This window comes from Hippocampus bargibanti, linkage group LG19 (genome assembly GCF_051943395.1).
Source record: "Hippocampus bargibanti isolate YZ-2025 linkage group LG19, ASM5194339v1, whole genome shotgun sequence".
NCBI lineage: Eukaryota > Metazoa > Chordata > Actinopteri > Syngnathiformes > Syngnathidae > Hippocampus > Hippocampus bargibanti.
Window position 1 is genome coordinate 8,553,308 of NC_142752.1, and position 27,234 is coordinate 8,580,541.

The 27,234-nt window shown below is 41.6% G+C and overlaps 2 protein-coding genes across 2 annotated transcripts in view; both read left to right on the plus strand.

Moving 5' to 3' along the window:
* Positions 1-21,160, plus strand: part of plcb4b (phospholipase C, beta 4b) — a 46,996-nt gene extending 25,836 nt beyond the window's left edge. The window contains exons 10-42 of the mRNA XM_089022192.1: positions 973-1,052; positions 1,129-1,182; positions 1,250-1,331; positions 1,424-1,524; positions 3,402-3,459; positions 3,926-4,034; positions 5,112-5,322; positions 5,398-5,491; positions 5,647-5,726; positions 5,799-5,883; positions 5,953-6,043; positions 6,116-6,211; positions 7,133-7,281; positions 7,373-7,468; positions 7,647-7,791; positions 8,480-8,564; positions 9,701-9,825; positions 10,126-10,177; positions 11,112-11,214; positions 11,398-11,562; positions 12,473-12,677; positions 13,629-13,717; positions 13,798-13,954; positions 14,032-14,081; positions 14,155-14,220; positions 14,967-15,082; positions 15,813-15,888; positions 15,968-16,143; positions 16,256-16,357; positions 16,614-16,671; positions 17,732-17,818; positions 18,328-18,361; positions 19,120-21,160. Coding sequence (XP_088878318.1) covers positions 973-1,052; positions 1,129-1,182; positions 1,250-1,331; positions 1,424-1,524; positions 3,402-3,459; positions 3,926-4,034; positions 5,112-5,322; positions 5,398-5,491; positions 5,647-5,726; positions 5,799-5,883; positions 5,953-6,043; positions 6,116-6,211; positions 7,133-7,281; positions 7,373-7,468; positions 7,647-7,791; positions 8,480-8,564; positions 9,701-9,825; positions 10,126-10,177; positions 11,112-11,214; positions 11,398-11,562; positions 12,473-12,677; positions 13,629-13,717; positions 13,798-13,954; positions 14,032-14,081; positions 14,155-14,220; positions 14,967-15,082; positions 15,813-15,888; positions 15,968-16,143; positions 16,256-16,357; positions 16,614-16,671; positions 17,732-17,818; positions 18,328-18,361; positions 19,120-19,196 — 3,354 coding nt within the window. The 3' untranslated portion in view covers positions 19,197-21,160. The remainder of the gene's footprint in view (positions 1-972; positions 1,053-1,128; positions 1,183-1,249; positions 1,332-1,423; positions 1,525-3,401; positions 3,460-3,925; positions 4,035-5,111; positions 5,323-5,397; positions 5,492-5,646; positions 5,727-5,798; positions 5,884-5,952; positions 6,044-6,115; positions 6,212-7,132; positions 7,282-7,372; positions 7,469-7,646; positions 7,792-8,479; positions 8,565-9,700; positions 9,826-10,125; positions 10,178-11,111; positions 11,215-11,397; positions 11,563-12,472; positions 12,678-13,628; positions 13,718-13,797; positions 13,955-14,031; positions 14,082-14,154; positions 14,221-14,966; positions 15,083-15,812; positions 15,889-15,967; positions 16,144-16,255; positions 16,358-16,613; positions 16,672-17,731; positions 17,819-18,327; positions 18,362-19,119) is intronic.
* Positions 21,161-22,113: 953 nt separating this feature from the next.
* On the plus strand, positions 22,114-27,155 carry lamp5 (lysosome associated membrane protein 5). Its single transcript, XM_089021694.1, has 6 exons — positions 22,114-23,160; positions 23,709-23,887; positions 24,112-24,240; positions 24,556-24,652; positions 24,786-24,974; positions 25,085-27,155. The coding sequence occupies exons 1-6, from the start codon at positions 23,109-23,111 to the stop codon at positions 25,264-25,266; spliced, it is 828 nt and encodes a 275-aa protein (XP_088877820.1). The 5' UTR covers positions 22,114-23,108; the 3' UTR covers positions 25,267-27,155.
* Positions 27,156-27,234: the final 79 nt, after the last annotated feature.

Below are 27,234 nucleotides of genomic sequence, written 5' to 3' on the forward strand. Positions count from 1 at the left end.
TATGGAAAAAAATTGAAAATACATCATTCATTGGGGCTGCACCTTATACATTGGAAAATGCTGTAGTTATTTATCCATTTGTTGTGCATTCTGTATGTATTATGTGGCCAAGATGAAACATTCGAATTCCAAATTTATAACTGCCCCCAAGAAGAAACCGGAACTACAATCTGGTCCGCGGCAAAAAATGACTTTGACACCCCTGGTGTACAGTGTAAAACAGTAAATGCACACTCAATAGTCCAAATTGGATGTCTCTATCGCAGAAATGAGCATATTGATTCGGGATAGTGCATAACATGCTTTTTTCTTTTCCAGACTCCGGAACAAAAACAATCGCTTGACTATCAATGTAGCCTCTCACAGTATGAGGCTTTTTTACCTTAAAAAACATGCATTCGCTGTTTGATGCCATCCTTATAATAATAATAATAATAAAATAATAATAATAGTAATGATAAAAATAGTAATAATAATAAAAATAGTAGTAGTAGTAATAGTAGTTTTAATAGCAGTAGTAGTAGCAGTAGCAGTAGCAATAGTAGTCGCAATACTAGTCGCAGTAATAATAGTAATAGTAATAATAGTAATAATAGTAAGTAGTAATACTAATAATAGTAATAATAGTAATAATAGTAAAAATAGTAATAATAGTAATAATAGTAAGAATAGTATTCGGAATAATAATAATAATAGTAAGAATAATAATACGGTAATAATAATAATATAATAATAATAAATAATAATAATAATACCTTCGATTTCTAAGGGCTTTTCAAAACTCTCAAGAACACTTTACAGTCCCGTGTTCCTTTGCCTTTTGATTGTCACACAAATGACAAAGTTCCCAGAGTCCAGATTAGCGCATGATATGTTCCTTAACGTTATTTCTTACCAAATTTAGAAAAAAAAAGCATGTTTTGCTAAATCAAGTTTCCCAATCTGCCCCTCGCTACCTTTCTGTGTCTGCAGAAATGGACGGAGGGCTTGAGGTCGGTGATTCACAACTTCAAGGCCAACAACGTGTGTCCGATGACCTGCCTAAAGAAGCAGTAAGTGCAACTGGCAGCCCATCCGGCATACGGGTTATCGATTAATGTGCCAAATGTCTTTTTATCCTTGTCTCAGCTGGATGAAAATGTGCGTCCTGACCAATGTTAACGGCAAGATTCCCGTGAGAGGGTAAGAGTCAATTGGTACTCAGGCCCGAGCTCATAATTAAGCTTTTTTTCCCCCCCTGCAACTCAAGGATCACACGGACGTTTGCATCAGGCAAGACTGAGAAAGGCATCTTCCAGGCTCTGAAAGATTTGGGCCTCCCCAGTGGCAAGGTCAGCTCTCTTTATGCGGCAAAGTGCAATCAAAGCTTGAATGGATGCCAAAAATATATATACATATATATTTTTAAAAATTTCACCAACAGAATGATGAAATCGAACCCTCGGTGTTCACCTTTGACATTTTCTACGCGCTGACGCAGAAGATCTGCCCTCGCACGGACCTTGAGGACCTCTTCAAGAAGATGTGCGAATCCACCTTTCTTCTTTTTAAGTTGTCACACTGCACTTTGAGTACCGTATTTCCCGGGCTATCAGGCACACCTAAAAGTCTTGATTTTCTTCAAACGATAACCCTGTGCCTTATACGCCGGTGCGCGTTATATATGAAGTATTACTGATCGATTATTCAATTCCACTTATAGAAGAAATGTAGTGTGGAACAGAAGCCTCTACTGTAGCGCCTTATATTGTGGTGTGCCTTATGTTTGGAAAACGTATTTATATTTATATATATAATACATGCATTTGGATTTTATTTTATTCAGTGAAAATGCGCCTCAATTTTTTTAAATACACCATTCATTAGAGGCATGCCTTATACTCCGGTGCGCCTTATACACCGGAAAATATTTAAATTGTACGTAAATTGTTCCAGACAAATCTCGACGGGCATCAAGTTAATTTACAAGGTTCCACTCGTTGCCATTTTTAACTCGTTCACTGCCATTCACAAATTTATTCAGAAATTAAAAATATGACTGAGAGCGCCAGTCCCGAATTTGTTCGGGTTTTGTTTTTTCATGCTTAGGTGCCGATAAAGCGCTGGACATGGCCTCTGGCAATGTTTTTCCTTTCCACTTTTTTCAATGTCGCCGCTTTGTTCCAGCTTCAGCTGTTATTAAAGTGTTACAGACACAAATATGTATGTATTGTATTGTACAGGGTGACCCAAAAAGATGCGTACCCATGAAATATTCAATTGTGGCTTTGATTAAAAAGCTATTTATTTCAAATTACAACCGCACATTATTCAGTTTATGGAAGACCTTTGACCAGAGTTTCAGCTAATTCTGTTGTCAATCACAAGTTGTCAATCACTTTTACACACTCCTCTTTCGGGAGGGTGACCCAAAAAGATGCATCCTACTGAGTGTGTAAAATTTTCATGGGTATGCATCTTTTCGGGTCACCCTGTATTTTATGACATCTGCCCTCATTTCATGCTCATATAACTCCAGACCCATATAATTTAGGAATTAACTCTTTACTTTCTGATGAAAAAAGAAAGTCTAAGGCACAGGTGTCAAAGTCAAGGCCCGCGGGCCAAGTCCTGCCCGCCACATCATTTTTTTCGGCCCGCGAAAGCAAATCAAACTTGTTAAATTCCATGATGATTGCTAAAATCTGAGCCAAAATTTCATATTTTTGGATGTCAACCACAATAAAAGTCATTATTATTGACTTCAGATTTGAAAACGAGTTATTCATTAATTTGCTGTGTGCTCGATATGTAATATTTGAAGGGATTTAAACATTCTAATGGGTTCCCCAAATTCATAACGGCCCTCGAGAGGAAACCAGAACTACAATGTGGCCCGCGGCAAAAAATGACTTTGACACCCCTGGTCTAAGGTTTCTTATGCTTCATTGAATGTCTATGTGATCCTAAAACACAATATTCTGTGGGTCCTGGAATTCGAGTGACAATGACAAAAACCCTGGCACTGGAGTAGAGACATTTTTGAACATGTCTGGCAGTGAATGTGTTAACCTTGAAAATGACCACACACTCAAGTCTGCGTCAAAATCACGTTAGCTTAACCAAACAAAAAAAATCGGTGTGAGTTTACTCACCTTACTGCTGCATCCTCTTGCGAATCATTGTGACCAATATTGTTGCTGCGCCTGCTGCACTAACGAAAGCCTCTAACCCACTTCTCCGGTTCTCGGCCATTAATGATCTTCGACCTAACGAAATGTTCCCTATGAAGTAAAAAACGCAGAGCTTGTCGTTCGGAATTATGTGAATGGACTACCTGCTGCGTGAACGACTGACCATTTCCAGAGGCCTAACATTTTTGTGTTTGTTTGTTTTCTCTCTTCTAATCGATTCCTTTGCAGCAATGGGAGCAAAAGTGATTATTTAACAGTAGACCAGTTAGTCAGCTTTCTCAATGAAGTAAGCGCTTTATGACTTTTTTTTCTCTCTGCGTGGGTGTGTCTGTATAAGAGTGTTAGAGATTGTGTGTGTGTGTGATAGAGAGAGAGAGAGCGCCCGTGTTGTTTGCCTTGCCTCCCCCACCCCGCCCTCTGTCCCCAACCGGACTCCATGAAGGAGAAAATTTCAATTCCGAGGGCGACTTCTTCCAACGCCAACTCTGCATGCCGTCCCTCAGCCCCACCCCTCACACCCCTTCTTGCTTCAGCCTCGCCAGTGTCTGATGGGTGTTGCCACGGTAACAGGAGGCTAGTCGTTTCCATCCTGTCGCTTCCCGCTGGTTTGTGTTGTGTTTCTGTAGCCACTGCATCCCACATGATACACGAGAGCGTTTATTAGTGATTGGTGTAATGTTTTGAGTTATCACGCAACTTTGTTTTTTCCGTTTAAGCCTTTCCCATTCTCATTTTGACGCTTGTTCTCCCAGAACCAACGGGACCCCCGGCTCAATGAGATCCTCTTTCCGTTCTACGATCCCAAGAGAGCTACACAGATCATTGAGAAATATGAACGTGACGAAGACCTAAAGAAAAAAGGTGAGAAATAAGGTGGGATGAAACGGAAGCGGTAGTTTTTTTTTGTGGGCCTCTGCTGCCATCTGTCAATGCTCAAAGGAAACTGCAACTAGTTGTGTGGCACAATAACAATAATACATTTAATTTATAAGCGTCTTTCAAGGTCAAGGTTACTTTACAGGCCACTTTACAGTCACAGCGAGTTAGTCACTTCAAAAATGCTATTTTTAACTCATTTACTGCCAGACGATGTGCAAAAAATGTGTCCACTCCAGTGCCAGGGTTTTTGTCATTTTCACTCAAGTTGCGGGACCCACAGAATATCGAGTTTTAGGGCGACGTAAACATTCAATGTAGCGTAAGAAACCTAAGACTCTATTCTTTCAACAGAAAAAAAACGAGTTAATTCCTAAATTGTATGTGTCTGGAGTTATCTGAGCTTGAAATGATGGCAGCTGTCCAAAATACAATAAAATACATACTTATTGGTTTATATATCTATTTACCTACTTACTTATTTATGTTTGTCTATGTATTTATTTAACTTATCTATTTCTTTGTTTATGTAACATTTATTTTATTTTATGAGTAAGAGAGCCTGCACTTTCCAAAACCGTAGTGGCGATCTAGAAACCCAATTTACAAAAAGTTGTAGTATACTGATTTATTTCCTGTATATGATAGGTGTCCATGTGAACCGCTTTGTTCCAGCCTCAGCTGTTGTTAAAGTGCTATATAAATCAATATGGATCGTTATGTATTGTATTAAACAACAGCTGAAGCTGTAACAAAGCACTAACATGGAAAAAGTGAAATGCTGCCCCTTAATGGAAGGGAAAAACATTCCCAGAGGTCTGATCAGCGCTTTATCGGCAACCCCGCAAAAAAAAAAAAAAAAAAAAACAGAACACATTTGGGAATGGCGCTCTATGCCGCACTTTTCAATTCCCAAATACATTTGGGAATGGCAGCGAATGAGTAAAAAAAAAAATCAACATTTCCTTTCTCATTCATGCACAATCAACGTTAAATCAATCGCAAAATCTCCCAAACAATCAATCCAGTTCATGAAAGCTCACAAGTTTCAATCCTGTCCAGGCCACATGTCCAGCGACGGTTTCTGCCGCTACTTGATGTCGGACGAGAACGCGCCGGTATTCCTGGACCGCCTGGAGCTGTACCAGGACATGGACCAACCACTGGCTCACTACTTTATCAGCTCGTCTCACAATTCCTACCTGACGGGCCGGCAGTTTGGCGGCAAGTCGTCGGTGGAGATGTATCGCCAGGCCCTGCTTTCGGGATGCAGGTAGTTGATTGAGTACACAAATTATACATTTTCCGGTCGGTATGCAGATGTTGATTATGTGGGGATGGGCGTCAGATGCGTCGAGCTGGATTGCTGGGATGGCAAAGGAGAGGACCAGGAGCCCATCATCACTCACGGAAAAGCCATGTGCACCGATATTCTGTTCAAGGTAGTCATCGGCTTTCCTTTTGGAGCATTTTGCAGCAAAACGGTTGCAAATTTTTGTCCCATTGTGGGATTATTCAATGCTTTCTGATTGATTCTGATTTTGCATGACGTAGTGGCACCCTCTTGTGTAAAAAATGTCTTATTACATCCATGCAGGACGTCATCCAAGCCATCAAAGACACGGCATTTGTCACCTCGGAGTTTCCTGTTATTTTATCATTTGAGAACCACTGCAGGTATTTTGCACTATTGTGATGATGCCGATGATTTTTTGGTTGTGTAGTGAATGCGCATATGTGTGTGTGCAGCAAACCGCAACAGTACAAAATGGCCAAGTATTGCGAGGAAATCTTTGGGGACTTTCTTCAGAGGCAGCCGTTGGACAACTTTCCGGTAAGATCCCCCCTCGAATGGTTTTAGTTAATCTCTACAATTCCCCTGTGTGACCGTTCCTTTTCGCAGATCGAATCGGGTCGTCCTTTACCTTCGCCAAATGACCTCAAACGAAAAATCCTCATCAAAAACAAACGTTTGAAACCGGAAGTGGAGCAGAGTGAGTACAACGCCTGTATTGTGCGTTCTTGTTCCTCAGACGTTCACTGGTTTCACGTGTTTCCTTGCGCAGAGCAATTGGAGGCCTTCAAGAAGCACATGGAGGCGGGGGAGACCAACACCACGGCCATCATCATGGGAGAGGAGAACGAGGATGACACGGAAAATGGTTGCAATGCCCGTCTTACCATAACCCATAATTAAAACACACAAAAAATATATAATAATTCAAGCTAGAAAACAAAAATCCACCCGTTCATTTAATTTTGACATGGTTCCGCTGTTGACCTAAATCAAGGGTGTAAAACTCATTTCTGCCGTGGGCCAAATTGTAGTTACGATAAAGCGCTGGTCAGACCTCTGGCAATGTTTCCCTACCACGAGCGGGCAGCATTTGCCTTTTTCCCCATGTCAGTGCTTTGTTACAGCTTCAACTGTTGTTAAAGCGCTATATAAATCAATATGTATGTATTTCCTTGCATTTTGGACAGCTGCCCTCAGTTCAAGCTCATATAACTCCAGATCCATATAATTTAGGAATTAACCTTTTTTTCTGATGAAAGAATAGAGTAAGGTTTCTTACGCTGCATTCAATGTTTACGTAGTCCTAAAACTCAATATTCTGTAAGTCCTAGAATTTGAGTGACCATGACAAAAACCCTGGCACTGGAGTAGACACATTTTTGTACATCTGGCAGTGAATGAGTTAATGAATAACTAGGTTTCAAATTTAAAGTAAAAATGTATTACTGTTTTTGTGGTTTACATGGCACACTTTGAAATTTTCGGACTTTAGTAAGCATCATGGAACTTGACATGATTGATTTGTTTTCGCGGGCCGAATAAAATAATGTGGCAGGCCAGATTTGGCCCCTGGGCCTTGACTTTTACACCATGACCTAAATTGGCCTCAAAGTGCCATTGAGCTCGCATTGTGAATATCATGTGACCAAAGCCAGCAAACAGGCTGCCTGTGCCGCATTTCAATGTCGATTTAATCAACAGCAAAAGTGTGTCTCATAACAATATGGCCGTAAAACGCTGCCGCTTTTGTTCATACGTACTAAAAATAGATTGAAAATCCGTGCAGGGGAAAAGGAACCCGAGGATAAAGACGTGACCTCCGAGGCACCGAGCAGCCTTTCGGAGGCGGCCAGTGACAAAGAGCCCAACGGTGACTCTCAACCGAACGCCGTCAACGGCAAGAAATCCGAGGAGCGCGACAACAGTATCAAAAAGGTGAGACAAATCCACTGAGACGAGACGACTCGTACCAGGTACCAGTTTCTTCATATCACGCCATTGCCTCGCGGGGCGGGGGGTGATCTAGGCACCTGAAGACGAGACCACCGAGATCTCTGAAGCTACTGAAGTCGCCGACACGACGGATATCTCCGAAGCATCCGACCCAGATAATAATAAGAAGGTTAGCATTTGGATTGGATTGGATTGGATTGAATTGGATTTGCCTTTATTAGTCTCACAGTGGAGAAATTTACATTTCACAGCAGCAAAGTGAGTGTGGAGTGATTGACATCCTCCACATCTGGATGGACCGGATTCATTTTTTGTGTTTTAATTATTATTTATTATTTGTGGATCAGGGCGGTGAAGGCTCAGAGGATTTGGAGGAGGCTCTGATTGCGCAATACACATACGTGGGCGCCACCACAAACATCCACCCGTACCTCTCCGCCATGGTCAACTACGCGCAGCCCGTCAAGTTTCAAAGTTTTGATGTGGCTGAGGGTGAGTTTTTTTTTTTTTTTATGAAGGAGAGAATGTTTCACGGCACTTTTTTATTAACTCATTCACTGCCAGACAATGTGCAAAAATGTGGCAGGTACTCCAGTGGCAGGGTTTTTGTCATTTTCACTCGAATTCCAGAGCCCACAAAATATTGAGTTTTAGGACGACATAAACATTCAATGCAGTGTAAGAAAAATTAGACTCTCTTATTTCATCAGAAAAAAAGAGTTAATTCTTGGAGTTATATGAGGTTGAAATGAGGGTGGCTGTCCATAATACAATACAATACATACATCTTGGTTTATATAGCGGTCTAACAACAGCTGAAGCTGGAACAAAGCGCTAACATGGAAAAAAGGGAAATGCTGCCCCTTGTGTCAGGGAAAAACATTGCCAGAGGCCGAGGCCAGCGCTTTATCGGCACCCAAGCATGAAAAACAAACGAGTTAATTGTTGCATTTTTTTAGGTGTTCAGTACGCAATATTTGATTGGTTTTCTTCCTAATTCAGCATTGATTTGAATTAAAACGGCCGATATGGACGAGAATAAAAATGGCTGTTGCAAAACTGTCACAAGGTGGATTCACGCGGCTGTATCTGGCAACCTCAATATATGTTACAATATGAGGTCTTCTTTTTTTTCCCAAAAAACTGATACATGTATTTACCTTGTTATTTTGCCTTTTAGAGAAGAACATCCACCACAACATGTCGTCTTTCAATGAGTCGGTGGGCCTCGGGTACTTGAAGACCAATGCCATCGAATTTGTCAAGTATCCTTTGCATTCTGGTTGAGTTAGTCGGGACAGTGTTTGCAAAACATTACTCAGCCAAGGCACTCCCACCCAACAAAAATGTATGAATATCTATTGAAAAAAATAACGCGTCCACTTCGCCTTGGCATTCAAAGTCAAGTCAAAGTCGGCTTTATTGTCAAATATGTTTATATGCACGACATACAGCACAGATGAAATTACTGTCCTCTCGGACCCAGCGTGCAGGGCACTTATAATGTGGCAAGAAAAGACAATTGGCAACAGTGTGATAGTGTCGTATGTAAAGTGAGATAGTGTCGTTATTAAAGTGATGTAGTGTCGTATGTAAAGTGACGTAGTGTAGTAATGCAAAAAAAGGTTGAAGTGAGGTCTTGCAGAAAAAAAACATCAATTTTACAAGTAAACAATTATTTCATTGGATGAGCGAAAGCCTGTGGATCAAAAAGTGTTGGTATATTCTGCCGACTAGCATAGAAAAGATGAGCAAAGGTACATTATGTGTGGTCAGGAAATAATAACTTGAGAACAAATGACTGTTTTTTTCCAGTGTATAAGGTGTACCCAAAAGTTTTCATTTTCTTCAAAAGATGACCATGGGCCTTATCATATTGAGCCACAACAGGTCTCACAAATACTGTCAGCAGTCCCCAACTCCATTTCCCCTTGGATAAGAAGTATTGCGTCACCGCAGCCTTTACTGTAGCGCCTTATAATGTGGTGTGTCTTATACACTGTATTTGGAAAATATTTATATGTTTATATATTATATTTGGAAAACCTTTTTCATTCATTGAAGCCTTATAGTCCGGTGCACCTTATATATGGAAAAAAGCTTGAAAATACACAATTCATAGGGGTTGCGCCTTATACTCCGGTGCGCCTTATACACTGGAAAATACAGTCAGTGAAAATCTGTTCAGTTTTGTGATGCTTTTTGCTCTTAAATAAAATCTGAACGTTGTTGCTCGCTGTTCCTCACATACTCCATCTTCCCTCAAAGGGACTGTTTGACCCAAGCTGTTCACACTAAAAATAGTCATGCGGTGCACCCGATGCGCACACATAAGCACGCCTGCACGCGCAATCGCATCCATGCCGCGTCTTTGTCGGAATGTTCCTGAGCCCAAGCGTAGTTACAACAAGCGTCAGATGAGCCGCATCTACCCCAAAGGGGGCCGAGTGGACTCCAGTAATTACATGCCTCAGATCTTCTGGAACGCCGGCTGCCAGATGGTCTCGCTCAACTTTCAGACCCCAGGTACCGCATCATGCCACGCCGGGCCCCCGTTGCCCTCACACACACACATACATACACATACATAATAAGAAAACTGCTTTCCAAAATGGAGAGAAAAGACAGTCTCTCCCTTTTACCACACTGCGCCAGCCTGTTGTCAAGCAGCTGTTGCCCCGCCGCCCGTGGCGAAAGGACCATTGAACATATGGCGTCTCTTGCAGCTGGCCATGCGCGAGGCCAGAGGCATTGGCACGAGAGGATGAGCACTGTACGCCCTAGCTATGCTTTTGAATTTCTCTGTCCCCCCCCCCCCCCCCCCAGATCTGGCCATGCAGCTGAACCAGGGAAAGTTTGAGTACAACGGCTCCTGCGGGTGAGAACATCCCCCCTACTCTCTATCACATCACTTAAAGCTTGTCACATCTCATTAGCGGTTGCCGTTGGTGACTGTACCCACCGCCTCTTGCTTCCCGGGCCCTGTAAGATTTTTTTTTGGAGATGTCATCTGTCTAACCCTCTTCGGAACCCCGCCCCGCTTCACCCAGAGGACTCAGACTTCACGGCTAATGCTGGAAATGTGATATGTGTAATATACAAGGAGGTCGTGGGGCGTTTTGCCATTATCTCTAATGGGATTTATTAATTCATTCACTGCCAGATGTGCACGTCCACTCCAGTGCCAGGGTTTTTATCATTGTCACTTGAATTCCAGGACGAACAGAATATTGAGTTTTAGGATTACATCAACATTCAATGCAGCGCAATGAACCTTAGAATCGCTTCTATTATTAGATAAAAAAAGAGTTAATTCCTAAATTATATGGGTCTGGAGTTATATGAGATTGAAATGAGGGTGGCTGTCCAAAATACAATGCAATACTGTACATACATATCGGTTTATAAAGTGCTTTAACAACAGCTGAAGCTGGAACAAAGTGCTAACATGTAAAAAAGGGAAAAACCAAAACCCGAATAAATTCGGGAATTGATTGGATTGGATGTACCTTTATTCGTCTCGCAGTGGAGAAATGTATATTTTACAGCAGCAAAGTTATGAAAGGAAGAGGAAAGGAAAGAAAGAAGTCGACAAACAAAATACATGAGCTGCTGGAAAGGCAGCCACTCTTGCGCCACCATCTTCAAGTAAAAAAAAATCAAGTAAATAACAAATAATATGACAACACAAAGACACATACCGTCATTCATTCTTCACGTCATATTTTCAATTCCTAAATAAGTTCGGGGATGGCAGTGAATGAGTGGATTTCATTGATTTATCTTTTTTTTCCCATTCTTGTGTGAATCAGGTACCTTCTGAAGCCCGACTTCATGCGGCGGTCGGACCGGATGTTCGATCCCTTTTCGGAGACTCCGGTAGATGGTGTCATCGCCGCCACATGCAGTGTACAGGTTAGCCTTGCAAACGTGTGCTTTTTTGCATCATTTCAACGCATACGCTGACATACAACATTCTAAATGAGATTTGATGAAAGCTTGCATTAATAATGCACCTTAACACAGCAATAAATAAATAAATGATGCTCATTCTTCGTGTATATAAAAATCTTTAGCACTTCTTGGCCTCTTCCTAAGGTGTTCTCAGGACAGTTCCTGTCAGATAAGAAAATTGGCACGTACGTGGAGGTAGACATGTACGGCCTACCGACCGACACCATTCGCAAAGAGTTTCGCACCCGCATGGTGATGAACAACGGACTCAATCCCGCCTACAACGAGGAACCATTCGTTTTCCGAAAGGTACTTTTTTTTCTCTATGGCGCATAGATTCATAACAAAAAAAGAATGAACATCTTCTAATAATTTATGACAGATTAACTCATTCACTGCCATTCCCAAATTCATCCAGGAATTGAAAGTATGACGTGGGGCGCCATTCCCTAATTAGTTTGAGTTTTGTTTTTTTCTTGCTTGGGTGCCGATAAAGTGCTGGTGAGACCTTCGGTGTTTTTCCCTCTCACGTGGGGGCAGCATTTCCCTTTTTTCCATTTTAGCGCTTTGTTCCAGCTTCAGCTGTTGTTAAAGCCCTATATAAACCAATCTGTATCCAATGTATTATACACTGTACAACCACCCCAATTTCAAGATCAGATTACACCAGACCTATATAATTTAGGAATTAACTCTTCTGAGGAAAGAAGATCATCGCTGCATTGAAATTCATTCATTCTATCGCTGCATTGAATGTTTATGTAGTCCTAAAAGTCAATATTATGTGGATCCTGCAATTTGATTGAAAATGACAGAAACCCTGGCACTGGAGTGGGCACATTTTTCCACAGTGAATGGCAGTGAATGAGTTAAAAACATCAGAAATTCATAGGTTACGCTGCCCGGGGGGTTTGTAAGATGCGTGCATGTAAGAGTTAGTGTGAGAGAGCCAGAGAGAAATAGTGCTGCTCTCAGCACAATGAGAAGTCTGTCAGCCGTGACTGTGACTCCAGCTCCCTTTAACGCACACCATCGATCACACACACACACACACACACACACACCAAATTACTGTCCACACGCACGCACATTAAGCACCATCAGCGAGGGGCATCGCGGGCCGCCGACAGGCTCTCTTTTTCACGCAAGAACCGGGAAGCGCCTTAAAAAAAGGCCACGTGTAAGATGAGTAACAAACCAAGCGGTGTTTTCCTTTTAGGTGATTTTGCCGGATCTGGCGGTGCTCCGCTTGGCCGTCTATGACGACAACAACAAGTTGATCGGCCAGCGCATCCTCCCCCTGGACGGCTTGCAGGCCGGTTACCGTCACATCTCGCTACGGAACGAAGGCAACAAACCCCTCTCGCTGCCCACCATCTTCTGCCAGATCATTCTGAAAACCTACGTGCCCGATGGCTTTGGGGGTGAGCGAGACAAAAATGCCCCAACATTTGCCGCGGGTAGATTTCACACCACTTGTTTTATGATCAGCCCTGAAGGGGAACTTTGTGAACTTCGTGAATTCCTTCCGTTGTGCTGCCGCAATGGCTTTAAAAATGCAAATGAGAAGACATTTGCTGTTGCCATTAAAGTAAGCCAAAGGGTTGAAGAGCAGAGAAAATAACATTAACGCATCCTCCGACTGTGAGGGGGCTCTGACGCTCGATTCACTTTGTGTGTAATTGTTTAGTGATTGCTTTTCTTTTTGTACTTCTGGATTGGATTGGCTTAGCTTTTGTTATTATTGCAGTGGAGAAATTTACATTGCACAGCAGAATTGAAGTCAAAAGAACCAAAAACAAAATTACAAATAATATGACAACACTAAGACATAGTGTTAAGCACTTTCTGCACCTTCTTTGTTGTATGACACAGTTCTAGATTAAACAGGAGAGGATCAAAGCCTCTTTTTCACCAGTGGATCAGGGATGTCATGGTGAAATGTGCACGTTTGCTCCAAGTTAAATGTTGAAAGGAAACACAAAGCTGTAGCATCCATTGACGAAAAGAGATTGTCTCACATCTCCTGTCCCACGTACTCTAAATCCGCTTCAATTCCATGCCGCGAGAGTTCCACAAATCGGTGCTCTACACTGACGCTCCTTTCTTCTCATTGCGAACTCCTTAAGCCATGCGGATTGTCCAACTACTGAACCTTTGTTGTTTTTTGGGCCTATCCTTGTACGGTATTGGATTTGCAGGATCATAGAGATTTTTTTTAATAATTTCATATATTTGATGACATAGTTATCATTATCTGCATATTTTATGTATTTTCCTTTTCAGTTTGAAGTTGGTAGCTGCTATGAAAAATTTGTAAGCCTTGGCGAAGGTCTCCAAAGCACTTCCTCTCTGATTTCAATCGTATTTCACAGCTATCGTAGACGCTCTGTCCGACCCCAAGAAATTTCTAACCATCGCGGAGAAAAGAGCCGACCAGATGAAAGCCCTCGGCATCGACACGGTAAAGTCCACGCACAAAAAGAAATCAGCCGCCGCCCCAAAGTCGTCAAAACGGACTCTGGCATGCTGGTCCCGTTTCAGAACGACATCGCTGACGTCCCGAACGGAAGTTCAAAGAATGACAAAAAGGGAAAGAGCAAAGGGGATACCGTGAAGGCCAGTGTGACGCCGCAGAACAGCTCGGAGGTGGCTCAGACCTCCAACGCTGCCCAGAACAACACGGCGGAGCTCAAGAAAGGTGACACACATGTGCATTTTTATTTTATTTTTTCAAAACACGCATGATGTCATGATTGTGGTCCCGCGCCTTTGCAGGTAACGCACTTGTGCCCAACGTCAGCATCGACGACTTAAAGCAAATGAAGGTACGTTGAAAAAATGTGTATAATTTAAAGAAAATATAGTAACGAAATCAATGTGTCTCTCCCACTGCTGCAGACGTACATTAAACTCCTAAAAAAGCAACAAAAAGAGCTGAGCGCCTTAAAAAAGAAGCACCTGAAGGTGAGTGACGCAGTCCTTCGATGCTTTTGCATTGTATCAGACTCAAAATCATCTTTATTATCAAGTATGTAGAACACACAAGGAATTTGTCTCCGGTACACTACGCTGCACTATTATCATCATAAGAAAAATGGAGGCACTATACAGTTCTATTTGGGTTACTGTTGACAGAGTTAATGGCTTGGGGGAAGAAGCTGTTTAAAGGACAATCGACATCACTTTTTTGTTTCCTAACTGACATCAGAAAAACGTTTTATAGCATCTAAAATACCCAAAACACGCAGTATGATATTTTTAGTCAAATGCAAAACACCAATAAAAATGACTTAAAGTGTCCAAAATCTGCAAACAAATGAACCCGGAAGTGGCCAGTTTCAGAAGGTCCCGCCCCCTTGTTCGTGGTGTTACCCCAAGACGTCTTGCCTTGCTGGAGAATCAAAACAATGGCTTCAGATTCGGAGAACATGCTTTCTTGTTACTCATCCAGTTATGAATATGATTCAAATAGTTCTGAAGAGGAAAGCATACATGTTTGCAATCGATTAAATAATTTATTCCGTGCCATTTTGAGGCAATAGGAAATTTAAGGAAAATGTAGCACTAAAAAAAGAGGCAGAAAATGGCGACAAAGTTTCGTGTAAGGAATTAATCTGCCCGTTTCCACAGACTGATTAATTCCTGCTGTATTTGGTGCGCATGGATCGATATCGCAACTGATTATTATTTTTTTGTAATGGTCTTGACAGGATCAAAACGCCACGCAGAAAGCTCACGGCGCCCAAGTGGACAAGATGGCGTCTACGCACGACAAGGAGAAGAGCACGCTGGAGAAATTGCTGGAGAAATCTATCAAAAAACGAGGGTAAAACAGCTGCTGCCTCCTCACCACCGCCTGTCAATGTGGAGTAGTACACTGCATTCCAAATTATGATGGAGTGCTCCCCCGCACCCTAATGTAATTTTAAAGTCATTTTTAAAGTCGTCATTTTTATTTCAACCAAACTTTACGAGGAGAAAAATATTCATATTCACGACACCAGGACATCAGGGAATAATTGGATTGGTTTGGATTAGCCTTTATTAGTCTTGCAGTGGAGAAATCTATATTTCACAGCAGCAAAGTTATGGAAGGAAGAGGAAAGGAAAGGAAGAAGTAGAAAAACAAAATGCAGGAGCCGCTCTAAAGGCAGCCACTCTCGCGGCATCATCTTGAAGTCGAAACAACAACAAAAATACACAATCAAAAAATAATATGACAACACAATGACAGTCATTCAATTTCAAGCACTTTCTGCACACTCTTTGTTGTATGAAGCACTTCTAGATGCAAGAGGAGAGGATCAAATCATCCTTTTCACCAGTGGATCAGGGATGTCATGGTTAAATGTGCGCGTCTGCTACAAGCTAAATGTTGAAAGCAAAAACGAAGCTGTAAACATCCATTGACATAAAGAGATTGTCTCTAATCTCCTGTAAATCCGCTTCAATTCCAAAACGCGACAGTTCCACAAACGCATTGGCACTCTGCACCGACTTTTTCACTGAACTAAGTGAAGCTATGCACGGGTGACTCACGCGTTGTCTTCCATCAGGGAAAACAACTGTCATGAACTGAAGAAGGAAACAGAAGACAAAATCCAAACGTTGGTCAGCGATCACCAAGCGAAGGTGCAGACTTCACCGAAACGTCCACTTTTTTTGGCGCCGGGATCCGATCTGAACGGAGCGTGTTTGTTTGATGCGGTAGGTGAAGGACGTGACGGCGCAACACACCAAGGAATGGTCGGCGCTGATCAGCGGCCACGGCAGCAATGAGCAGGAGATGAAGGACGCCCACGTTACGCAGCAATGCGAACACCTCAAAAAGCTGCTGAGTAGCGTTCAGGAGCAGCAGACCGGACAGCTTAAACTCATCCACGAGCGGCAAGACAGTTTTTTTTTATTGGCTCTTGGTCGGAATTTTGGGAATTGGACAAAGCGACATTCCAAGATGGTGGCAAAGTCGCCAATTTTTCCGTTTGTTGTCGTCATGCAGGCAGAGCAAAGAGATGCGAGCCAACCAGGCCAAGATGTCGATGGAGAACAGCAAAGCCATCAGTCAAGATAAAAGCATCAAAAACAAAGCGGAGCGGGAAAGGTGCAGTGCGCACACACACACACACACACACACACACACACACACTCACCATGACCCTGCATGATGGAGTGTTGGCTATCGTCATGCATTTCGGTTCGCCGGTATCTTCTCATAGTCCAGCGATTCTGCGTCCAAGGACGTTGTGTTTACTGCATGACACGCAGTCCCGTCGTACAACCTGGACTTGTAAATAACCCTCGTGCGTGTCATCCATTTTAAGTGCGCTGACACCATTTTTTGTTTTGATGACGTGCAGGAGAGTGCGAGAGTTGAACAGCAGCAACACTAAGAAGTTTATGGATGAGCGCAAGAGGGTGTGTATGCAGATGACAAACACACATCCGAATGTGTGTTTGTGTTTGAGTGTTTATTATCTGTAATATGTGTATGTGTGTGTGTGTGTGTGTGTGTGTGTGTGTGTGTGTGTGTGTGTGTGTGTGTGTGTGTGTGTGTGTTCGTGTTTTTATTATGTATGTATTGTTTGTGTGAGTGTGTATTTATGTATGTGTGTGTGTGCGTGTGTTCGTGTGTTTGTGTGTGTTATGTGCGGTTGCATTATGTGTGCGTGGGTGTGTTTATCTGTGTGTGTGTGTGTGTGTGTGTTTGTGTGTGTATTGTGGGTATGAGTGTGTGTCTCTAGTGTGTGTCTATTATGTGTGTTTATTATGTGTGATCGTGTGTGTGTGTTTGTGTGCATATTGTAATTGTGTGTTTGTGTGTGTTTACGTGTGGTTGCATTATGTGTGCGTGGGTGTGTTTATTATGTGTGTTTATTATCTGTGTGTGCGTGTGTTTGTGTGTGTATTGTGGGTATGAGTGTGTGTCTCTATCATGTGTGATCGTGTGTGTGTTTTGTGTGTTTTGTGTGTGTATTGTGTGTGTGTGTTTTACGCGGTTATGCTTGTGTGTTTATAATGTGTGTGTGTGTGTGTGTGTGTGTGTGTTTTACGTGGGCAGGCTTGTGTGTTGATAATGTGTGTGTTTTGTGTGTGTCTATTAGGTGTGTTTGTAATGTCTGTTCGTGTGTGTATTTTGTGTGTTTGTTAGTGTGTATTTTACATGGTTGTGCTTGTGTGTGTGTGTGTGTATTGTGTGTGTTTGTGACTGTGTGTTTTACGTGGTTGTGCTTGTGTGTTTAATATGTGTGTGTTTTGTGTGTTTATCTGTGTGTTTATGATTTGTGTGTATTGTGTGTATTGTGTGTGTTAGTCTGTTTTATGTATGTGTGCATGTGTTCACTATGTGTGTGTATTGTGTGTTTTTTTGTGTTTATTATGTTTGTGGATTGTGTGTGTGTTTATGTGTGTGTGCTCATAAAGTGGGAAAAGTATCATTTTCATGTTCATATATACTGTATATGCATGTGTGTGTTAGTTGGCCATGAAGCACCAGAAGGAAATGGAACAGCTGGAGAAGAACCAGAGAGAGCAGGTGGAGAAACTGGACAAGTTCAACGAGCAGGTGCAGCAGAACATGGCGTCTCACTCACTCCCAAAAAAATGTCGTAATCATAAAATAATAAATAAATAAATAAATAGACCATCACCAGACATTTCATTAGGGAAACCTCATTCATCCCCATCCCTCCACATGTGATGTATGCCTACCGCATTTTCCAATGTATAAGGTGCATCCGAAAGCCTTCATTTTCTCCAAAAGATCACCCTGCGCCTCGTACGCAGGTGCGCCATATATGTGACATCATATTGGTATCAAACTGTTGGCAGCCACTGACTCCATTTCTCCCCTGTAAAAGTATTGCATAACAACTTCTACTGTAGCACCTTATAGTGTAGTGTGCCTTATATTTTGAAAACGTTTTATATATTTCTATATTATATTTGCAAAACCTTTTTCCATTCATTGGGTATGAGCCTTATACTCCGGTGCGCCTTATACACCGGGAAATGTAGTACTCATAAGTTCATTTATTTGGTTGTTTTTAATATGATTTGCTCTTCCCGTCACAGCTTTTGGCATCACACCATGCAAACAAACAAAAAGGTAGGCAACCTCCTCCACAGTTTTACCAATGGCACACTTTTATTTATTTTATTACTCCTCTTTTTATTTTTGTCGATAACTCATTCACTGCCAGATGATGCACAAAAAAAATGTGTCCAGCCTAGTGCCAGGGCTTTTGTCATTTTGACTCAAATTGCAGGACCCATAGAATTGAGTTTTAGGAGTACACAAACATTCAATACAACGTTGGAAACCTTAGCCTCTCTTCTTTCATCAGAAAAAAAAAAAAATTCCGAAGTTATATCGGTCTGGAGTTATCTGAGCTTGAAATGGGGGCGGCTGTACAAATACAATACAATACATAAATATTGATTTATATAGGGCTTTAACAACAGCTGAAGCTGTAACAAAGTGCCAACATGGTCAAAAGGCAAATGCGGCCTACTCATGGAATGGAAAATATATTGCCAGAGGTCTAACCAGCGCTGTATCGGCACCCAAACAAGAAAAAAAATCGGGAATGGCGCTCTACCTCATAATTTCAATTCCCGAATAAATTTGTGAATGGTAGTGAATGAGTTAAAATGCCCTGAAGGCCGCTTCTCACAGCAGTTTGAAAGTGAAGACAACTTATGAATGCCCGTAACTTATCTCGATCTCACTTTTTATTCCACAAAAACCTGGCATTTGATCGGAATTTCGTCGACTTATCTTATGCGTTGCGCGCTAGCATGAAGGAACATATGTGCATGTCTTCCTTGAATATTTTCTGAAATGCTTTGCACGCTCTCCCAAAGGCAAAGGACATGCTCCAGATGGCCAAGTTGGAGGAGGAGATGGAGCGCCGACCTGCCACAGTGGTGTGAGCGTCTGACCCACACAAACACACCCACACCCATAACGCAACCACACTGTAGCCCACCGACAAACACCCCATTTAGCTTTGAAACTGTGCACATCAACACTTTGTTTGTACATGACATGATTGGAATGTAGCACTGTTTGTACAACCACATTTGATTTCCAATGCGATTGTTTTTTTTTCTTTTTCTTTAAATAGATTTTGTTGAAGTAGCACGATATGGGGGAAAAAATGTCCACCTCAATGAAAATTTTCATGTTTTATTTTTCCTCACCATGAGTGATGTTCCCAAAAACACTCTTAAAATCAATGAAATGGACACTTCCAGGCAATTTATTAGCATCTCAGACCCCACATTCAATCCCGGGTACTTTTTCAAGCGGTCTGGAAATGGCTGGTACTGTAATGAACATTTTTTATCCAATTGTATGAAATGGATGTGGCCCCCCACTCATATGATTTTACTGCCAAAGAAAAGTTGTCTTGCCTGAAATACATTGACATTTGAAGATGTTTTATCATTTTTTTTTTCAAAATCTGCAAAGTGTTTTTTACCATGTAAAACGGGTGAGGGCAAAGTATGTTTTTTTTTCCTTCCTTTTAAAGGACAACCGACATCTCCGGACAAGTTGTGTCCATAATTTATAAAATGGCTTGAAATGACTTCTACAGAGCATATTTTACAAAGATTCCACCGTATATAGCTGTATTTTACGTTTTAAGACTCGCGCTGAACATTCAGGAAGTCTTGTTTTTGCATTGGTGACGAGTCCGTACGTGACGTCACTGAAGGAACGCCCCTGACCGAAAAAAAGACACATTGTAGCAGTCCTTCCATCACGTCAATGTATTTTGCTGTACTTGTTTGGTCTGAAAACCTCGTGTTGCACCAAAAAGCCGCCAGAAGAGGGCGACCAAGCTCCATGGAAGGAATTTATCAGCCTGTGGAAACGTGCTGATTAATTCATCACAGGAGCTTGGACGCCATTTTGTGCCTCTATTTGGGTGATACATTTCCCCCCAATGTTGTCTCAAAATGGCACAGAATAAATTCTTTAATCGATTGCAAACATGTATGCGTTCCTCTTCAGAACTATTTGAATCATATTCATAACTGGATGTGTAACAAGAAAGCATATTCTCCGAATCTAAAGCCATTGTTTGGATTCTCCAGCAATGCAAGATGTCTTGGCGTGACGTCACAAACTGGGGGCGGGACTTTCTGAAAATGCCCAATTCGCAGCTCAATTTTTTGCAGATTTTGGACACTTTAAGTCATTTTTAATGGTGTTTTGCATTTGAATAAAAATATCATAATGTGTGTTTTGGGTATTTTAGATGCTATAAAACGTTTTTCTGATGTCAGTTAGGAAACAAAAAAGTGACGTTGGTTGTCCTTTAAGCGTTGATACTGTATTTGATTATCTAGAGCTTTGCATTTGGGCTCTTTTTCCTCCAAAACACGGATCAGTGGAATGTATTTATTCGTATTTATTTGTGTTTTCATCACATTTGATAATTTGTTCCTAGTCTTTGGAAAACAAAAGTATTGAAACAAACTATTTTTACAGACACGATTTAACTTTTTCCCCCCCTTTTTTAACCTAATTTACATATGACTCGGTGGCTTTTCCATTTTTAAAACTAAATGTTACCACAGAGGACAAAAGTTTGACCAACTTTAATGTGAAATTATTCACTTTAACTGTAATTCAAAGCGCAGGCGACAAAAAGGGCCACCAAAATGTTGCGTCCTCAGGATGTCATCCGGATGTCATCACGTGGTGAATAACAGTTTTTTATTTATTTTTATTTTTCTAATTGGTATGAGCAGAGGAATGACCTCCCCTAAGGCGGGGGGGAAAAAGTGCTTTTATTCTTTGGCTTTACAAACGTGCCACTCAATGTCTGCTAGGATTGTTTTAACTTATTTGAGCAAGTGTCAATGCCAAATTATTAGAGTTATTTATATAGAGATCTATAACTATATATATATATATATATATATAGTTTAATTTTTTTGTTGGAGGTTTTTTTTATACTGTACCTCTCCAACCATCCCCAATGTGTGTATGTGTTTTTTCTTGTCTTTTTTTTTGTGTTTCAAGTGTACTGTTATATTTTAAGCGAAGATGACATGGTTGTTACCCGACTCCTTTAATACTGTTTTATAGTATGTGTACCCAATAAATGGCAGTGGAACGGGGGACTTGAAAGCATCTGTTTTCTTGTCTTTTTTTTTCCACTTGTGTACACTTGTTTAACATCAAGAAATCTACAATTCAACAAAATAAAATCACACATTTTAATATTTGGACTCTATTTTGAAGCATCTAGAGCAGTTGTTTTAAACTTTGATAGAGGTACAGAAGCCAACCAGTTCATATGCACGTTCACCAAAACATTAGTAAAAAATAAAATGATGCAGAAAAAATAAATGCAATGCATATTCATATAAAATGTAGTTTTTTTTTAACTCATTCACTCCCATTCGCGAATTTATTCGGGAATTGAAAATATTATGTAGGGCAACATTCCAGAATTTGTTCGGGTTTTTTTTTCTTGTTTTGGTGCCGATAAAGCGCTGGCCATGACCTCTGGCAATGTTTTTCCCTTCCACAAGGGGGTAGCATTGCCCTTTTTTCCATGTTAATGCTTTGTTCCAGCTTCAGATGTTGTTAAAGCGCTATATCAACCAATATGTATGTATTGCATATTGTACAGCTGCCCTCATTTCAAGCTCACATAACTCCAGACTGATATGATTTAGGAATTAACTATTTTCTTCCTGATGAAAAAAAGAGTCTAAGGTGTCTTATTCTGCGTTGAACTTTGATGTAGTCTTAAAACTCAATATTCTGTGGGTCCTGGAATCTTAGTGACAATGACAAAAACCCACATTTTTGCACATCTGGCAGTGAATGAGTTAATTGTGCTCAAAATAAACCAGTCAGCCCCCCCCTCCCTCTCCCTGCCTCTCCCCTGCAATTTCAAGTCACTCTCAAGTCACAATACCAGTTTTTTTAAGTCCAAAAGAAATGAATGTATTTTTTTTTCAAATCAAACCTTACTTGCGTACAAATCTTCATCGGACTCGAACAAAAACACCAACGGTCCAGAACCGGCCCACGGGTGTAGTTTACCCCCCATTGTCCTCCCACTTGATTCTACAGCATGTCAATGTGTGTCCACTTGCATCACAGAAGTTCCTGAAAATGCTTTAAAAATATCCATTCAGAATCCGCCAGAAATGGAGTGGGGAAAAATATAGGATTGAATTTCCAAAATAAACTTTTTCTTCAAAATACACAAAAATAAAACTTTGAAAAATAGTATTGCAGTATTCAGTTGTACTCTCAGGTATTCAGTCGCACCAAAGTGGGGATGGCAGACTTCCCTTGCAAAAATCACAGTTTGTCTCCTTCACTCCATCTGAGCGCAACATAAAAGCTCCACTGCTCTTTTGTGCAGGCGCAGAGGTGAAGGCGGACCCTTTGGCAGCTTCGTTGGGGGGTTCGGAGGGAGGTGGGGGTAGCTTTGCGTGGGTTAGGCGGAGGTCTCACGGTCACACCTCACTGGTAGCGCAACCTGCAGCCCAGTCGAGAGCCACTGCGGGGATGTTGACTGATGCGTAGCAGATGACTTCACTTTGTCACATGTAGTCTTTCGTGTGCTGGATCAAGTGTCATTTTTTTTAACCCCTCCATGTTATTTATGTATTTTATTTATCTACTTTGGGGAGTGCATCTGTGAGGATTTGAGGGGAGGGATTTCCCACCTCCTGCTCTCTCTCTCTTGCTCTCTCTCTCTCGCTCGCTTTCCTGCCTCTTCTTCCTCTCTTTCCCACTCAGCTCAGGTACTTGCAGCTGATCCGGGTTAGTTGTCCACGCCGGCTTTGGTGGTGGAGGGGACCCCTGCTGAAAGATGGGACGAGCGGGTTTCAGCACCATGGACAGCGGACAGCTTTTTTTATTAGGTTCGTGATGATTCTGCGTCTTTTGTGTGTGTGAAAGTGAGAGATGTTCAAAAAATGAAAGTGAGTTATCCAAAAGTGAATTTCAACCAGGGTTTAGTTAATGTAATTCATTTTAAATAATAATTTGAAATGTGATCTGTTCATGAAGTAATTTATTTCCATCCATGTTTTGTATCTGCTTAAATGGAATTGAAGTTTAACTGTAAATGGACGACAATCCGCACGTTCCTTAAACTCAGAGTGATTTTTTTTTAATGCTGACTCTGCTTTATTTGCGGCATTCTGATTTTTCGTGTGTGTGTGCGCGTTGTGTGTGTGTGTGTGTGTGTGTATTGCTGACCAGGGAGTGTTGCAGTCATTACTCCACACTGCAGTCATTACTCCACAACTTAAATCTCAAGGGGCTCATTATTGGCCCATGAGCTTTATATTCCTCACTTCCCGTTTGTTTATTTTATTTTGTTTTTTTATGCTGACAATGCATTTTGTTGTTGTCGTTTGTTTCTTTCTTTGTTTTGGAGTACAGTACTGATCGTGTTCCCGTGCAGGCGCGTTGCTGCTGTCGCTGTCGGTGGGTGAGCAGGAAGGGGAGAACCTGTCGGGTCTTTCGGAGAACCCCGATCGGGCCATCTTCGCCGTGCGGGAGAACGGGACCACCTGCCTCATGGTGGAGTTCGCCGTCAAACTGGTTGTGCCGTACGACGTCCTGGCTCTCAACCGGATAGATGTAAGGAGAACCCCCACTCATCTCCTCCATTGTCTTACCACATCTACACCCTCATTCTCCAGCCCCCACCTGCCTTTTTTAACTAATGTGAGGCAAAAGACATTTTCCAGGGTTCTAACTATATCATAGAATGCTGACTCAGCAGAATTAAAAAGATGGCAGTTGAAATTGTTATCGGCACGACTCAATCAATGATGTTTTTTCACCATTATGTGTGCTGGCAGTTAATCACGGAGCAGGCGTCGTTCACGTTGCCTCGAGGCGCTCAGATTGACGGCAAATGTGGCCACGCCGAATCGGAGATCCACATCAGCTGGAAAAACGCCTACACGCTGCGCATCTTCTTCTCTAAGGTGCCATGCAAACACATACACACACACCATGACTGTATTGCGACATATGACCAAAACAATGACTTAAAAGTACTTTGTAAGCTAATGTTATATTTCATTTGAAAGGCTTACAAAGTTGCACATATGTATGCCCATTTTTTTTTTTCCTAAAATCTGATTTAGATTTGATTGATTGTACTTTTTTTTCTCCCAAATTGCACATTTCCCCATTGTGGTACTATTAAAGGCGTTCTTTCTGAAAGAAATCCATTTAAATCCTGAATATTGTTTCAAAAACGGTCTTAATTCCCACGCTTTTATTGGTGCGCATTGCAGGAGCAGCGCACCAAAGGTGCAGAGGTGTGGAAGATCAGCAAGGTTCAATTTGTGTACGACACATCCGAAAGTTCCCACTTTATCAACGCCTACAACCGTGAGTCGGATTATTCCACCGTGACTCAGCAGCTTTGCACCCACTTGCTGCGACATCATCCACATTTAACCCCCATCGTCTTATCCCGCTGTACAGAGAGTCAAATCCCAATATTTTTTACTTTCATCATTAGCGGGTAAGCGCACGGCAACTACCCACCGCCTATCGGCATTGGTGACGCCGGCCGGCCATTCGTATGTTTGCACCGCCCAGCAGACGCTGACCCTCATCAGCAGCGACCACCAGAAAGGCGTCACCGTGCACATGTACGACATTCAGATTCAACCTTTTGACATGGCTGCAGATTTCGTCTTCAGTGAGCGTGAGTAGGCCAGCTGCTGGCCGTGAAGTCGAAAGATGCTAAAATGTTCACAAAATATTGAAAAATTATGTTCTCGGATTATTTATTGTCTTTTTTTGTGACTCCCTCAGCATATAAATGCATCACGGACCAGCGCGAGCGCCTGGAGGAGACTCTCCCACTCATTCTGGGTTTCATTCTGGCTCTGATCATCATCATCACGTTGACCGTCTACCACTTCCACCTCAAGCTGAGTGCCAGCAACACACCACCACAACTACCACGCGACCGCTCCATGTACAAGAACATGTAATGGGACATCCTTTCCTCGCGTGTTGAACGTCTCCAGATGGATGTTAGCATCAAAAGCCATTTGATCATTTATCCCATATCCATAATGTCCATGTCCATCACATATAAAAAAAAGTGTGCAATATTTTCCTCGAATCCTATGCCTAAAAAAGTCTTATCAAAACACTCGTTGTGAGAATGTTTTTTTTTTTCACATTTATTGACATCTTGCACGCATTCAGTCCATTTCTGTCCAAGAGATAGATGAGTGAAGTCAGCGCACAGATGGAATTATTGATTTTGTCATTGAAATTGACAGTGGCATTTATATCCTGATATGCACCTGAAGTCTTCCAGTAAAATTTGGGTTCATACTTTGGATTAGTATTTATTAGATCTTGCAGTGGATAAATTTACTTTTCACAGCAGCAAAGTGATGGAAGAGGAAAGAAAATGAAGAAGTAGAAAAAGAAAATACAGGAGCTGCTGTAAAGGCAAACAGTCTCGCGGCGCCACCTTAAAATCAAAAGAACAAAAAAGCAAAACAAAGACACATACTGCAATTCAGGAAATGAAAATATGATGTCGAGCGCCATTGCCGATTTTGTGTGCCGAATGCTTGAGTGCCGATAAAGCGCTGGCCATGGCCTCTGGCATTGTTTTTTTTTCTCTACCACAAGGGGGCAGCAGTTCCCATTTTTCCATGTAAGAAGGGAGTCTAAGGTTTCTAACACTGTATTGAATGTTTATGTAGTCCTAAAACGCAATATTCTGTGGGTCCTGGAATTCAAGTGACAATGACAAAAACCCGAGCACTGAAGTGGACACATTTTTGCACGTCTGGTAGTGAATGAGTTAAGCACTTTCTGCACCCTCTTTGTTGTATGAAGTAATCAAGATGAAAGAACAGAGAATCAAAGCATCCTTTTCACCAGTGGATCAGGACGTCATGGTGAAATGTGCACGTCTGACAAAAGCTAAATGTTGAAAGCAAACACGAAGCTGTAGCAGCTATTGACATAGACTGTCTCACATCTCCTGTCCCCACATAAATCCGCTTGAATTCCAAGCAGCGACAGTTCCGCATCGAAGCTCCTTTCTTCTTATTGCGAGCTCCTCAAGAGGTTATTGAGGCATTTTACATTTCGTGTTTTTACTTTCCCTCTCAATGTAAACCAGTGCCTTTAAAACACATTAGCCATATCTGCCAAACACATCCTGTCAAAAGTCATGATCTTAAAAAAAAGAAGAGGACACCAGTATAACGAGACATTTTAATAATCCATATTTAATGCAAAACACATGAATATATAGAATGGGTGGGGGGGGAGGTGAATTTATTTCCGGGTGACGTGTGCTGTGGAAGACCAAGAAAGGAAGAGAATGCTGTTCTCTGCTTTCCCGCCTCAATCAATATCCCATTATGCCGCAAAGCACTTGCAGCACACCAAGCCAAATCAGACCGTAAATGACATCACCTCCTCCCACTCCGTTTGGTTCTTGGCTCCAAGGCCCCTGCGGATTTTGGGGAAATGATGAGAGGGCAGTTAAGACAAGTGAAAATGGCAGTAAAGGAAAGCCTTTGGGGGAAATACTCAATTATAAGAATAAATAACTTTTTTTCAATCAAAAGGGTACTGTGAGTGGATACCTGAGGTACCCCAGTGTGCCAAAAACCTGGTGCGGGATAGCCAAGAATTATTTATACATGCGTATGTGTGTGAACGTCAACTATAATTTATTCCAAAGAATTGACAAAATGAATCAAAGTGATATCTAAACAGAATATTTCACACAATTTTTATTTCAAACACATTTTTATATTTTCCAAAAATCGGGATCAACACAATTTTCAATTTAAGTTTTTATCTCCCCCCCCCCCAGTATAAAACTTTTGTCCCTTATCCAACTCCATAACGCATACATACAGTGTACAAATCACAGTGATTGATGGGTCAAAATGGATACCACTTTTGCATTTCAGGGGATT

Coding starts and splice junctions, on each gene's coding strand:
- lamp5 (XM_089021694.1), top strand. CDS start 23,109: ATGGGACGAGCGGGTTTCAGCACCATGGACAGCGGACAGCTTTTTTTA. Junction 23,161..23,708: donor CGGACAGCTTTTTTTATTAG/GTTCGTGATGAT, acceptor GTTCCCGTGCAG/GCGCGTTGCTGCTGTCGCTG. Junction 23,888..24,111: donor TGGCTCTCAACCGGATAGAT/GTAAGGAGAACC, acceptor GTGTGCTGGCAG/TTAATCACGGAGCAGGCGTC.